General features: G+C 40.2%; 1 protein-coding gene across 3 annotated transcripts in view; it reads left to right on the forward strand.

Moving 5' to 3' along the window:
- The window catches only part of FMN1 (formin 1), a 376,423-nt gene that overhangs the window by 127,187 nt on the left and 233,660 nt on the right, over positions 1-15,576 (forward strand). For all 3 annotated transcript variants that reach the window (XM_081830845.1, XM_081830844.1, XM_031024804.2), the window contains one exon: positions 10,352-10,413. In XM_081830845.1, coding sequence (XP_081686971.1) covers positions 10,352-10,413 — 62 coding nt within the window. The remainder of the gene's footprint in view (positions 1-10,351; positions 10,414-15,576) is intronic.

Genomic DNA, 15,576 nt, shown 5'->3' on the forward strand with positions numbered 1-15,576 from the left:
ATCTATTCACTGGGGACAGGGGTGGGCAGGGTTTGGAGTTTGGTCTTAATCCCTGTCTGTACCCTCCAGTTCAAGCCCCAGACAGCAGTTGGCAGCAACTTCTTACTTCTTTCCTTTACCTGCCATCTGGGAAACCCCCCCCTCTTTTCCTATTCTTTCTTTCTTTCTTTTTTTTTTTTTTTTAGATTTATTTACTTGAGAGAGAGCACATGAGCACAGTGAGGAGGGGCAGAGGGAGGAGAGAGAGAATTGCAAGCAGACTCCATGCTGAGCACGGAGCCCGAGGTGGGGCTCCAACTCACCATCCTGAGATCAGGACCCAAGCAGAAACCAAGAGTCAGGCATGTAACCAACCGTGCCGCCTAGGTGCCCCTCTCCTTTTTTCTTAGCAAGCCTAGCCCTGGTTTCCTGCCCCACAGGGGGCCCTTTCAGCCCCCATAGCTCTGCAGAAACCTAACTCCAGGCCATCCTGCCTGTCTCTGGAACTGGGGCACAGCAGGCCCAGAGCTTCGGGTCCAAAGCACCACTTGGCTGTTCTATTCCATTTCTGTTTCTCCAAGATGTTATTCTATTTTGGTTCTCGCCTATGACTTCTAACTTTCTTGCTTTAGATTTTAGATTTCATTATTAAGCAGGTTTAGGAGGAACTAAAAAATGTGAACCTGTAACAACTGGAGGTCTATTGGGTCACTTAACTTTTTGGAAACGTGGTTGGAAATAGCCCTCACTTGTTGCAATTTGTCTCCTATAGTTACCATATCCGTACTAGTCCATCTGTCATAGTAAAGGAAAGTGTTCATTTCATAGCTCTGGTCCACCCTCCTGTCTCCCTACCTCCCCACCCCTACGGAACCCTTCAGGTGTTACTATGCCATTGGTAGCAAGGTTCAAGTTTAAATATGAAGTATTGTGACTGCCACCTAATGGCAGCCATCAGGTACTTTCAGCCAGAGCCTAAATTTTATTCTGACAAGTGTGTGCCTCTGTAGATGATTTGTTTCTTGGCTTTTAAATGCTACATGGATAGAAAGGGAAATATAAGTTTCAGGGAGCTTATGTTCCTGGAGTTCTAAGCTGTTTAGCATCTCCCCTTTAACAGGATAGAAAATAAGGGTGACAGAAGAGGATCCCACGAAAAGGCTAGTTACCTAGCACCAGCAGCTAGAATTTCATTGAATGGATGTTGTCCTCATGGGAAGCTGTTTGTCACATGGGGCCTGGCCCTGAATATTTACCTTGGGCGTCTGGGTAGAGTCAAAGACACATAGCCATGAATTTGCTGACGTTTGTACCTATTTTAGACCATCACTTCAGGACATAAAGACTCAATTGCTGAGTATTAAAGGATATACATTCCTTGATCATCCCCGCCCACCTTCAGTTTATCCTCTTCCTGAAGCTGTTTTCTGTCTATATTGGTGAGTGAGACCCCATCCCAGTTATTTAAAGCCTCTAAAATGGTATGAATCTCCACAGAGTAAACTTGGCTGGAAACTTAGGATATTTATCAGCTATTTCTGCAATAATGCCATGTAACAAACCATGCTTACAATCTAGTAGTTTTCAATAACAAGCATTTATTTGCATAGGTGTCCGGGTCCTCTGTGGTTCAACTGAGCCTGGCTGGGCTGTTTCACATTGTGCACAGACTGGACTTGGCTGCTCACCGTGGCTAAGGGATAGGTCTGCACTGGGGGACCCAGGCTGACTGAGTAGTTGCTACCTAGGGTACATTCTTTTGTGAAGGAGCAGGAGTGAAGGAGGCAAGCCAAACTGTGTGCAAGCAAATATAAATCCTTTCCTTGCGTCGTGTCTGTTTGCATGGCACTAGCCAAAGCCAAAAGTCCTAGGAGGTGCTCTGTACCGAGGTGAGAGTGGATGAATATTTGCTGAGCCGTGTTCCAGCCTCTGACAACTCCACATAAAATAATTGAATGAAGTCGAATCTTTTTTAAGAAAACAAAAGCTTAATGTGTTACTACTGAAGTGTAAGTGCAAGAAGCTTCTAAGACATTTCCAAGAGGTTCACCTTGAGAAGCCCTTCAGGGTGGAAGTGCGTGCTGTTCATTTTCTTATACCCACTGCCTAGTACAGTGCCTGGCTTGTGGAGATAGTAAACACATGAATGAAAGTGCTACCAGGTTTACCGAGAAACTGGTGGGCCTGGAGAGTTGGGATATTTTCCCCATCTTTTAATACTGGCATTTTTATATTTCTGCCTGAGAAAATCCTAAATGTTCTTAACCAAGGAGAGAGATTGAAAGATAAAGTCCTAAACTCATGGGACTTCTCCCAGCTATTGTCCGATCGTTTATTTTTCTGATAAAGGAAACTAGTCATCTCCTTTTTATACATATATAGAACAAAATAATAGCTACAGTCATTGATTATTCACATAACTTCTACATGGCCTCATCCTTTTTGTTTTTTTAAAGATTGTATTTGTTTATTTATTTGAGAGAAAAGAGAGAGAGAGAGCACAAGCGGAGGGGAGGGTCAGAGGCAGAAGCAGACTCCCCCCTGAGGACGTGGGGCTCGATCCCAGGACTCTGGGATCATGACCTGAACCGAAGGCAGCTGCTTAACCGACTTGAGCCACCCAGGCTTCCCTGGCCTCATCCTTTTTGAAGAGACAGGATGGGTCTCTATCCAAATCAGATTCAGATGCTAAGATTGATAACTACATACATACACCACCCACAAAAGAGGGTATGAAAAGGTTTATTTACTAAAATAGTGAGACTTCTGGAGAGAGCAGGGCAGGCCTCTGAAGCTGCCTAGAAAGAGGAAAGGAAGGAGACTGACTTGGTGTTTTACAGTGTTTAGGGGATAAGGTTGGGCTGAGGATCCCCACTTGTGGACAGTGGCTTGTGCTTAGTGTCAAGGGCTTTGAGGGGCTCCAGGGTGGCTCAGATGGTTGGGCATCTGTCTTCGGCTCAGATCATGATCTCCGGGTCCTGGGATCAAGCCCCGCATTGGGCTCCTGGCTGGCTCAGCAGGAGGTCTGCTTCTCCCTCTCCCTCTGCCTCTCACTCTGCTTGTGTGTTCTCTCGGTCTCTCTCTCTCAAATGAATAAATAAAATCTTTTTAAAAAAAGGGGGGGGCTTTATATTTAGATTGTCCAGTTGTGGGGCAGAGGGGAAGAGGGAGAGGTGTTATCCGCAGTCCAACATCAGAAGAAATAATTGGGCTCCTTATATGCTTATACTGTGATTGTTGAAGGCCCACTGATAAAGAGGTGTTGTGTTGACATTTCAGGTGATGGACCTGCTGACTGCTGTTGATTTTGATTATAGCCCACTTTTTCTCTGGACTTCACTGACTTTGAATCTTCCTTGATTGTTGCTAATGGATACCAAGGCAGCTATCCCTTTCCCAAACTGCATTGTTTATAGGTACCTGGTGAGGAAACAGATCTAGAGGACCTACTGGGTACAAAGAGCAGGCCATACACTTCACCCTCATATGCATATTAAATATGAGAGCTCAGGGGCACCTGGGTGGCTCAGTCGGTTAAGCATCCGACCCTTGATTTCGGCTCGGGTCATGATCTCAGGGTCCTGAGATCAAGCCCCACATCGGACTCCACGCTCAGTGTGGAGTCTGCTTGAGATTCTCCCTCTCCCTCTGCCTCTCCTGCCACTTGCATGCTCTCTCTTTTTCTCTCTGGAAGAAATCTTTAAAAAAAATAAAAATAAATAAATATGAGAGCTCAAATTTGATTTTATTCTTGGGTATTGAAGTAAATTGTATGTGATTTTGCCTTCTATGACCAGTACCGTTTTCGTTAATGTAAGAAATAGTTGGAGAAAGTTCCTGCGTTTGTTCATGGATAACTTTGTTTGAATGTATATTCATCTGTCAGTAATTACTGTGTTTTCCCAAATGATATCTCTTATGTACCAGCTCCATGATATGGAGCATATATTTATACATTTTTACTATTTAAAAATTTTTAAACTTTTTTGGGTTGTGTGGTGCTTTTTGCGTGAATAAAAGTAACTTACCTTCAAAAGCACTGGTTCTCAACTTTAGAATGGGTCATAATCACTTGGGAGTCTTATTAAAGCATCCTCCAAGTTTCTTATTAAGTCTGGGGTGGGCCTGAGAATTAGAATTTCTAAGAAGTTCCAGGTGATCTTTAGTTTCAGGGACCAAACTTTGACCAACACTGTCTTATAACAGTAATATCCATGAGGTCATGGGTTTTATGTGCTAGTTTGATTTTTTTTCCTAACATACATTAAGATAAATATTCAACTGTTAAAATAAAGTCCAGCTGTCTAATACCAAAAGAATGACCTCACTGCTGTGCCTGCAAAGCTTTGGAAATACTGAGTATTCTCCAAGTTTAATTCAGAGGAAGGATCCTTTGCCTTTAAGACTGAAGGTATGTGCTAACCCTGTGTGAAGCAATGTGAGGCAATGGGTAAAGCCAATGAAAGGCAAAGGCAGTATGAATTAGAATCCATGAGCACAAAGAGAGCCATGGTTTTCATCCATTAGGGAAATCAGGAATTCTCTAGTTCCCCAACTGTGTGCATAATCTGTTTCTGCCAGTGGGGTGTGTGTGTGTGTTTATGTGTGTGTGTGTGTGTGTGTGTGTGTGTGTGTGTGGAGGGACTTGGATACGTGTGAGAGAGTATAAATGAAAACCAGACACAACCACAAACTGGTGACTGTAGTTCTGGAAGTCCCCATCGAGAAAATAGATGAATCATAGTCACATAACTTGATGGGACCAGCCATTGTCACTCACACTGTTCATGTTAACCCCAGGCTCATGGAACCTCCCTGGGATTAATAATACCCCAGACTCCTTTTAAAGAGTTACGGAAAAGATTTGCCGAGTTTACTAGTGATTCTAGTGATTGGGTGAAGCCAGCAACCTTTAAGTGCCTAGGAACTTGGAGTTTGGGTTATACCTGAAGCTTACACAACCATAAGAACAGCAGTAGCAAACAAACAAGATACTCTACAGGGTAAAAATCACAGGTTCTTTGGGCCTGAATGAATTTGTTGGCACTTACTAGCTTGTGTTTTGGGGAAAGTTGTTTAACCTGTGTACCTCGGTTTCCTTATCTGTAAAGTGGACCTTGGGATGATATAGCACCCACCTTGTAAGAGTGATGTGAGGATGGCCTATATTAATCTGTGTAGAGTGCTGAGAAATAGCACTCAGTGATCCCTGTATCCATATATAATTAAAGGAAGCTGAGCCAGTGTGCACTGTGGCTCTGGTTACTACATGCCTTCCCACGATAGTGAGATCACCTTCAGTGCCACTCTTGGTGAATCGGAAGACACAGGCTCTAATGATACCCGGCAGAAGGGCTGTTTTGTTGTTGTGAGCGGATTAAAAAAAAAAAAAAAAAGGAAGATTTGTACTACAAAAGGGATATGTATCAATTAGATTAAGTACTCGACTAGAAAGAGTTTTATTTTTAGGGAGGAAAGTTCTTACATATTTTTTCCCCACATGTTGAATCCTGCCAGTCAGGATCCTTTTCCTATTTTTGTCTTTTAATAGAATATGTTCTTTTCTTTTCTTTTTTTTTTTTTTAAGATTTTATTTATTTATTTGAGAGAGAGAGAAATAGAGAGCAGACAGAGCAGCAGGCAGAGGGAGAGGGAGAAGCAGACTCCCCGCTGAGCAGGGAGCCCAATGCGGGACTTGATCCCAGGACTCTGGGATCATGACCTGAGCCAAAGGCAGACACTTAACTGACTGAGCCACCCAGGCTCCGCAATATGTTATTTTCTTAAAAGATATTCTTGAAGTTTCTTTTCTGGGGGCTAGATTAATTGAATTTATTTGTTAATTTCCTTTGGGGCTAATGTAGCTTCAAAGTGGTCTGCCCTTTTCAAGCCCTGATACTCAAAATCTTGATTTCTCCTCTTCATGCATTATTCCCATTATTCCCATTATTCCGCTACTGAATACCAGGGTGAAATTCTCTTTTTAACAAACAAAAACATCCTTAGTCTTGAATTGAGACCTCTGCCTCACCATCCTCACCTCCATGTGACAGGGGCTCTCCTCTTGCATTTGCAAACTTAGAAAACGTGGAGGGAGGGGACTGCCACTAACAAGACATATTTGGAAACCACCAACCTAGCTTAGACTCACAATTCTGTAACCTTTATATTCTCTTAGCATTCTCTTGTGAGCCCGTGGCATGAGCCTTCCACCAGTGAAGGCATTAACTTCTCCCTTTTACATGTTGCCTGCAGATTCCATCTTATCCTTCTCCATAATGGGAGTGTGTCCTTTGTTATACTGGGACCATGGGCAAAAATATTTGAAGAAGAGATGAATCATGATTTCCTGGGTGTTATCTTTGCAATGGTCTCCTTCATCAATCTGTAAATTAGTCATGACTCTGTCACACCCTTATAGGTACAATTTACACAAAATGAATCATTTCAAAATATATTCTGTGTGTAATTTCTATTTAGAATGTGGGTGTTATTTCCAAGGAGCATCAGTTTTGTAAGAAGGTTGGTTTAGCTATAATTTGCCTGCTTTGTAAAGGCCTGGAATTGATTTTTGATTATTCTTATTTTCTTACATTTTAATGTTAGGTATACATAAAGAAAATGACATAAAACACATCGAAGTTAAAGAGTAATTTTTCATTGAACACTCATATGATGCCACCTTGCTCATAACCCAACTCAATTTGTCTTCTCCTGGATCCCACCATCATCCTGACTTTAGTTACTATTATTTGCTTTCCTTTTGTCATTTTTTTCCATTTGTGTGTAGCCAGGATAAAGATTGTTGGGTAGGGAGGTATGAGTAGCTTCAGCTTTATTAGAAAATCACTTTTCACAGTGATTGCACCAGTTTGCACTCCTGCCACAGTTATGTGAGCATTCCATTGCTCCACATCTACACCAACACTCAGTTTTGTCAGGCTTTCAATATTCCTGATTACTAATGAGAATGAGCACCTTTGAATATAATTGTTACTCGTATGTTGTCTTTTTAGAGTGCTTATTGACATTTTTTACCCATTTTTCGTTTTCTGTAGTTTTGTAGGAGTACACGCGCGCACGGACACACCCATGATCTTTAATTATTTAAGTGTATTTTCCCAACCTGTGGCCTTGTCTTTTCCCTCTTTTTATGACATATTGTGAAAAGAAGTTCTTTCTTTTAATGTAGTCAAATTTATCAATTTTCTTTCCTTTATATGTAATGCTTTTTGAATCTTAAGTTTTTCCTAACCTGAAATTATAAAAATATTATGCTGTATTGTCGTACTAAACATTTGTAGTTTTGCTTTTTACAATTTAGCTTTTAATCAACTTAAAATAGATTATTTTCTGGTATAAAGTTGGGATCCAATTTTCATTTTTCCATATACATATCTACATTTCCCAATCAATAATTATTAGAAAAAACATTCTTAGTATAAACAAAGATCTTCCATGATACTTCTGTCCTATAAAGAGACCATGAATTCACCGTGTCTTTCTGAGTCCTTTATTCTATTATCTGTTATCCCTCTTTCAGCACTATGCTATTTTAATTATGTTGTGATAATTAAAAATAATTCTTATTAAATGGTAAGGCAAGTTATCTCATCTTTATATTTTCAAGTTTCTGGGCTCTTATGGGCTTTTTGCACATCTGTGCCTCAATGTATATTTTAGAATGAACTCCTTGTTCAAAAAAAACCCCCAAACTCTTAGAAATGCTTAACAGGATTGCACTGAATCAATAGATCAACTTGGGAAAATTAACATCTTTACAGTATTGAGTCTTATCAAAAACATGGCTTACTCTCTATCTCTTTCTTGGTAATACATTTCAACATAATGTTTCTGTTTTCTCATGAGGTCTTAAAAATTTATGAGGTTTTTTTAAGTACTTTGTGCTTTTAGGGGTACTGTGAATGTTAAGTTTTCTTTTTGAAACTGTTGCTGGCATCAGGATTTTTTTATATCCGGCAACTTTACTAAACTATGTATTAATTTCAGTATGTTATCTGCAGGCAGTCTTTTGAATTTTTCTAAATACATGTTCATAGTGAATAATAGCTTAATTTTTTCCTTTATTTTTATATATAAATGTGTGTGTGCATGTGTGTGCACCCATGTTTTCTTTTTTCTTATCCAATTGCATCCACTAGTACCCTTAGGAAAATAATGAATAGAAATAGTAGTAACAGGTGTTCTTGAGTTAGGCTGAGTCTCCTAGGGAAAACATTTAAAAGTAAAACATTTGATGTAATTTTTAAGAAATTAACATAGTATAAAATTAACTTTTTCTTTTTGGTGCACAGTTCCATGAGTTTTAGCTCATGTGCAAATTCATGTAACCACCACAGTAATCAGGATAGAGAAATGTTACATCACCCCCAAAATTCCTTTGTGTGCTGCCCCTTCGTAATCAAATACTAGCACCCCCCCAACCTTGGCCACTGCTGCTGTGATCTGTTTTTATCCCTATGGTTTTGTCTTTTCCGGAATGTCATATAAGTGGAATTAAACAATAATTAGACTTCTGAGACTTTTTCACTCTGCGTAATATCTTGAGATTGATTTATGTTGAAGTATGTATCAATAGTGATTCCTTAGTATTGCTGAGTAGTATTCCCTTCTATAGCTATACCACAATTTGTTTATATATTCACTCTTGAATTACATATGTTTTCTAGCTCTGCAATTTATTCATCTTTCTTAAATAAGAAAGCTGCATAACTTCTTTATGCATTGACTTCTTCATCATTAATGGGGATAATGTACCTACATGACAGGGTTATTGTGGGAGAAAAAATGAGTCCATACATATGAAGTACTTAAATAATGCCTCATATATAGTAAATGCTCAATAAATACAATCCATATCGTTGTCTCCAATATTAGTAAAGATTTTGAGGTAGAAAAAAACTTGACAAGTTCAAGGAATAGCAAGAAAGCCAGAGTGCCTGGTCTGTAACGAACAAGGCAAAGACAGGGAGAGGCATGTAGGTGCCATGTTGTGAAGGGTGTTATGGGCTGCAGTAAGAGTTGGGATTTCACTCTAAGTGCATTGGAAAGCCCAGGATAAGATAATCTGGTTCAGGCCTTTAGTAGATTATTCAGACTGCTGTAGAAGAATGGGTATGGTGGTGGTGGTAAGAGTCAAAGCAGGCAAACTTTCTAGGTTATTGCAGAGGTCGAGGAGAAAACTGTGGTAGCTTGGACCATAGGGGTGGTTGGTGAGTGTGGGGATGGTGAGAAGTGGTTTGATTCAAGGTATGGTTTGGATGTAAAATTCACAGAACTTGCTGACAGATTCATAGCTCAATGTAACACATTCCCCATAAGAGCAGCGGTGTGACCATTTATAATAACAGCAACACTCCTGTCCTGTTGTGGCTTTACCAAAGATTTCCCTCATCCATTTTTGAATTGACACCTGAATTTTCATGCCTGATTTCTGAAATCCACCTGAAGAAATAGCCTATCCTTTCATATATTTTTTAAATGACATCTAATTGCTTCTTTAGTACTCATACTCACAACCCCAAACACATTGTTAAGGTAACAACTTATCCCACAAAAATGTTTTTCCATAGCATTTTGCTTTGTGATCCTCCAGTCTGTATAGTTCTATGACCCCACATACTTAGTTGTCCTGCTGGAAATAAAGTTGTCAGAGCCGCTTCATGCTTAGCCAGCGGGCTGGTAGTTTTAGTTGTTGGCTGGAGTTCTTGTGTACACTTGGGACTTTTTGTTGGAATAAACATTATTAGACCCAGGCTAAAATTGGATCAGAAATTTATTTTTGTCCTCCTTTCAACCTCAACTCACCCTAGATTATCTCATCCAAATGACAAATGGTTTTGACTTTCTGAAGGGATCTAAAGATTAAAATCAGCCCTGGATGCTTGCTTAGCCTTGCATTCAAATGGAGATTTTTTTTTTTTTTAACCAGTTAAAAATAGAGTTCTCTGATCTCACATACAAAGTTTTATTTCCTGTGTGTCTGCTCTTAACACGTCTGTATTTGTTCTCAGTGCTGCCTGAGCTTCCAACTCCTTCTTAAAGACAAACACCTGACCCAGTCTTTATCTGGAACACTCATCATGCTTTTTTTAACCCTATCCTCTCTGCTTAATTTGGGGCCTCTCATAATTCAGCGTTTGCCAAATGGAAGGAAATTTCCCTTCTCTCCTAAGCGACTTGTCCTATCTTGTCCCAGTTTTCAACATCTCTTGTCAGGTTGATGTCAAACTGTGGCATTTATTGACTTAGTTTATTTGCAGGAGGGACTCTGGCCTCTTGGAGATGCTCACTTGAATTTTGTGTATAATTTTGTGCTTTTTTGTAATCGGCTTCTTTTGTGATCTTACAGAATACCAAGCTGCTATTTTACACTTGAAGAGGGAACACAAAGAAGAAATTGAAAACCTACAGGTATATCTCTTTGATTCTACTGAACCGGTTATTGAGACTGCTACCTCATTTTCTCATGTGCCGAAGTAAATAGTCCCCTTTTGTTGCCATATTTGCTTAGACAGCATCTGCAGCTGGTACCTGCCAGCAGGCACTGCGTTTATCCTGGGGAGGGAAAACTTGCACTCCATTTTTAATATAATTCAATTCCTATTTTTAAGAAATGCAAGTGCCTTTGACTGGGAAAATGATATGCTTGGAGAAAATATTGGTTTTATTTGAAAAGCAGGAAACAAGAGCGAGTATTTAGAATTTTACTCTTTGTAAGAAGTCTTTTTTTTTTTTCAAGATTTTATTTATTTATTTGAGAGAGAGAATGAGATAGAGAGAGCATGAGAGGGGGGAGGGGCAGAGGGAGAAGCAGACTCCCTGCCGAGCAGGGAGCCCGATGCGGGACTCGATCCCGGGACTCCATCCCGGGACTCCAGGATCATGACCTGAGCCGAAGGCAGTCGCTCAACCAACTGAGCCACCCAGGCGCCCTGTAAGAAGTCTTTAAAAACCTATTTTTCCTATGCACACTGTAAGTTGTTTTGTTTGGCTTACTCCCATTCATGTATTTGTATCCATCCATCTCAGGATATCCCTGAAATATGATGTCATGCAGATCAAGGCACTTAGGGAAGTGGCCCTGGTAGGAGCCAGAGTTGTGCTGAGCCATCCATTCTCTATCCCCAGGGAGTGCTTGGAAATTGCTGACTTGATCCCAGAAAGACTGAGGGATTATTTACTTCCTCCCACCACCTAATTGTCCCTCCTTTAATGTTTGGTCTTTGCTTGCAGTGCCAATGACAGAAAGTTGTAGAGTTTTAATTTCAGGTAACTAAATATTGAATCAAGCACTGATTCTAGTTTCCTGATGGCTGGGTTGACCCATACCTTAGAGGATAAGAACGAAATTTAAATAAAACTTGGTGTTTGTTTGGTGCTAACTCATTACTTGCTAATTCAATGAATTTGTGGATCAAATATTCTTCTTTCCAATAAGTGATAATGTGCTTTTTAACATAACTGAGACACTGTATTGGATTATAGGTTAAGCCATTGCAAATAGCAAAAGAAGATTATTAAATAGGTCAGGTGATGTATAAATTCAGCTTGTTTTAAGCAGTTTGGAAGGGGGAATGAGTCCATTTCACAAAGAAACAAACAACCAAAACTGGAAAAGTACCTCTGTCTCCTAGGGGGAAAAGAGAGGTGGAGGCCCTTAGCTCTTTTGTTGCAAAATGCGCTACAGAGACCTCTCTTCTTTGTTCTGGTGTGCGAAAGATTCTCAGCTTCTCAGAGGAAGTGAAATGGGGATTCATTTAAGAAACAGATTGCTAAAGAGGGTAGGCACAGAAGTGATTCTGTGAGCAGAAGTTTTGTGTAAGAGCTCAGTTGTAAGTTAACATTGGCTTCTCCAGGTTTTAGAGCAGCCCTGTGAGGCTTTGATAGCTAAATAATATTCATGGTAACAGCAGGCTATTACTGTTTTTGAGTTCTTACTTTGTGCTGGGCATTGTTCTAAGTATATTACATATAGTATCTTGTGTCATCTCCACAAAAGTTCAATGATCTTATATCTCAAACTAAGGAAAGGTTGGAGAAGGGAAAGAGAAGAGTAAGTGGAAGGAGAGAAAGTATATTGCGATCATGATCTCCAGTTAAAATAGAAGTTAAATCAAGATTTGATTGACAATAATAAAGGTGAAAAAGTGTTCCTAATTGTGTCTTTAGTTTTCTTTGTCTGTGAAAGGATTATCTGTTCTCTGGATGCTATTAGTAAACTTAAATTCTTTTTGTACCATATTTATGATTCGTATAAAATTGCTGAAACCCTGTGGCCATGACACACTCCTGCCATCAGGTTGGGGGCGGTGTACCCAATCCATACACTTACCTGTACTTTGGAACTATTTCCAGCAATCACAGGCTGACAGCCTTCAATAGGAAACTGGCAACTCTTATCCCTGATCTGACCTAAAGAAGTATTTTTGGGCAAACACAGCATTTTAAAGATTGAATTAGGAATACACATTTTAAAAATATGGAGGAGTTTCTAAGAAAAAATTAGAAATTCTGGCAACAGTGGGCTTGTTTTCTTGACTTCAACCAGCTGGGATTGAGTAAGCAGGTGTCTACTTCAACTGGGATATGTGTCCTCCAGTTTGCCACTGTCCCCACTCTGGGCCACTTCCTCTACCTGGCCCCTTTCTGCTTTAATTAACCCTTATTCTCTGGGAGTTGAAAATAACTAGATAGACAGCAACACCAACCAGTCAGAACAGATAGAGCTCATAAAACAGGCGGTGACCCAGCCTAGCTGTGCTTGTGTGTGCTCACTGAACACCATCTCCACTTGTTTTATTCCACAAAGAAACAGCTACATCTGTTGTCACGGGACTAGTAGAAGACAATGGGTAACAGAGCTGTTATTTTGATGTTCATTTCCTTATATGTGATTTCTATTGGCAGCCCTCATTGTCTGTTAGGTTTCCTTTCTCCACTTGCATGTCATGGAGAAGTCAGGTGTATTTCAGGACTTCTTCAGCATGCCTTTCTAGAATAAAAAGGATTTCATGCTTAACATTCACAGGAAAAGTGTTTCATTCTGTCACTATATACGAGAATTGATATGTATCACCATTAGTTTTTTTACTTTGTTTTCACAGACTTTAAAGAAATGGCATGATTTAATAAACAAAGAACCTAAAATCAGCTGTCTTTTTTTTTTTTTTTTTTTAAGATTTCTTTATTTGGGCGCCTGGGTGGCTCAGATGGTTAAGCGTCTGCCTTCGGCTCAGATCATGATCCCAGGGTCCTGGGATCGAGTCCCGCATCGGGCTCTCTGCTCCTTGGGAACCTGCTTCTCCCTCTGCCTCTCTCTCTCTCTCTGTCTCTCATGAATAAATAAATAAAAATCTTTAAAAAAAAAAAAGATTTCTTTATTTATTTGAGAGAGAATGAGAGTGAGCATGAGCAGGAGAGGGAGAGAGAATCTCAAGCAGACTCCATGCTCAGCATGGAGCCCGACATGGGGCTCAATCCCATAACACTGAGAGCAGGACTTGAGCCAAAACCAAGAATTGGTTGCTCAACTGACTGCACCACCCAAGCACCCCAGCAGTCTATTGCTTTGGGGTATAGATTCAGAGAGAAGTCACTTAATTATTCAGTTTCCCCACCAGCAAAATGGAAACCTTACCATCTAAAATGATTTGAAGTTGACCTTTCTAGCACAGAGTCCCAAAGCTAATAAGTGGGGGGAGTCTGGAGTTTGTAATCTCATGTATGCTCTGCAGTCAGTATGTATGGAGTGCTGCACTATAGAAAGGCCCCAGGGCTTAGTCCTAGAACTGGCTTTTCAAAATGTGTAGCAACTCACATGCATATTCCCTTATTCAACAACAAAGATTTATTGATGCTTTGAATGAAAACCATTCTCAGCATCCATGTTTAGACACCTTCTACATAAACAGAGCATTTGGCTAACTCCGATCTCCAGTAGGAGAGTAGTGGCAGATCAAACATTTCTTATGACTTCGCTATTTTATGTCATTTATAATATAACCACAGCAAATTCTTCAGTTTTGTCCAAGGATGCCCTTCATTTAGCAAACTCAACTTTGAGGGTTTATGATGACTTCGTGACACTCAGCATCATCTGGTTAATTTTTCATTTTTGGATAGTTCTGTGTTACTGACTTCATTTTTATTTTTATTTTTTTTTAATTTTTTTAATTTTTTAATTTTTTTAAAGATTTTATTTATTTATTTGACAGAGAGAGAGAGAGAGAGAGACGGAACAGAAGCAGGGGGAGTGGGAGAGGGAGAAGCAGGCTTCCCGCAGAGCAGGGAGCCCGATGTAGGGCTCGATCCCAGGACCCTGGGATCATGACCTGAGCCGAAGGCAGACGCTTAACGACTGAGCCACCCAGGCGCCCCCGACTTCATTTTAAAAAAGACAGTACCTTACCTTTACAGGTTCTTACTTATCTGAGAAATTTTTGCCTGGGGTTGCCATTGCCCAAGTTCATGACTATTGGGTAGAAATGTATTTCAGACCTGCCCTTTTAAGGCACATGATAAAACTAATTCTCCCATGGTACAAATAAAGAGTTACTTTTCTGAGATTCCTAGGATCAAGATTTTTTTTGAAGATTGCTCTATGTTGATTCATATAATCTTTTTTTTTTGCATTTAAAATATTTAAAGGTTTTTGTTTTTTTCTTCATTATTTTTTATTATGTTATGTTAATCACCATACATTACATCATTAGTTTTTGGTTTTTTTTAATTTTTTTTTTTTAAAGATTTTATTTATTTATTTGAGAGAGAGAGAATGAGAGAGAGCACATGAGAGGGGGGAGAGTCAGAGGGAGAAGCAGACTCCCCGCCGAGCAGGGAGCCCGATGCGGGCCTCGATCCAGGGACTCCAGGATCATGACCTGAGCTGAAGGCAGTCGCCTAACCAACTGAGCCACCCAGGCGCCCTACATCATTAGTTTTTGATGTAGTGTTCCATAATTCATTGTTTGCGTATAACACCCAGTGCTCCATGCAGAACATGCCCTCCTTAATACCCATCATCAGGCTAACCCACCCCCCCCCAGAACCCTCAGTTTGTTTTTGAGAGTCCATAGTCTCTCATGGTTCGTCTTCCCCTCCGATTTCCCCCTCTTCTTTCTTCCCCTCCTGCTATCTTCTTCTTCTTCTTTTTTTTTAGCATATAAGGTATTATTTGTTTCAGAGGTACAGGTCTGTGATTCAACAGACTTACACAATTCATAGCACTCACCATAGCACATACCCTCCCCAATATCTATCACCCAGCCACCCCATCCCTCCCACCCCCCACCACTCCAGCAACCCTCAGTTTGTTTCCTGAGATTAAGAATTCCTCATATCAGTGAGGTCATATGATACATGTGTTTCTCTGATTGACTTATTTCGCTCAGCATAATACCCTCCAGTTCTATCCACGTTGTTGCAAATGGCAAGATTTCATTCCTTTTGATGGCTGCATAATATTCCATTGTATATCTATACCACATCTTTATCCATTTATCTGTCGATGGACATCTTGGCTCTTTCCACAGTTTGGCTATTGTGGACATTGCTGCTATAAACATCGGGGTGCAC

Source organism: Leptonychotes weddellii, chromosome 9, assembly GCF_054177405.1.
Source record: "Leptonychotes weddellii isolate Sample4059 chromosome 9, ASM5417740v2, whole genome shotgun sequence".
In the NCBI taxonomy this organism is placed as follows: Eukaryota; Metazoa; Chordata; class Mammalia; order Carnivora; family Phocidae; genus Leptonychotes; species Leptonychotes weddellii.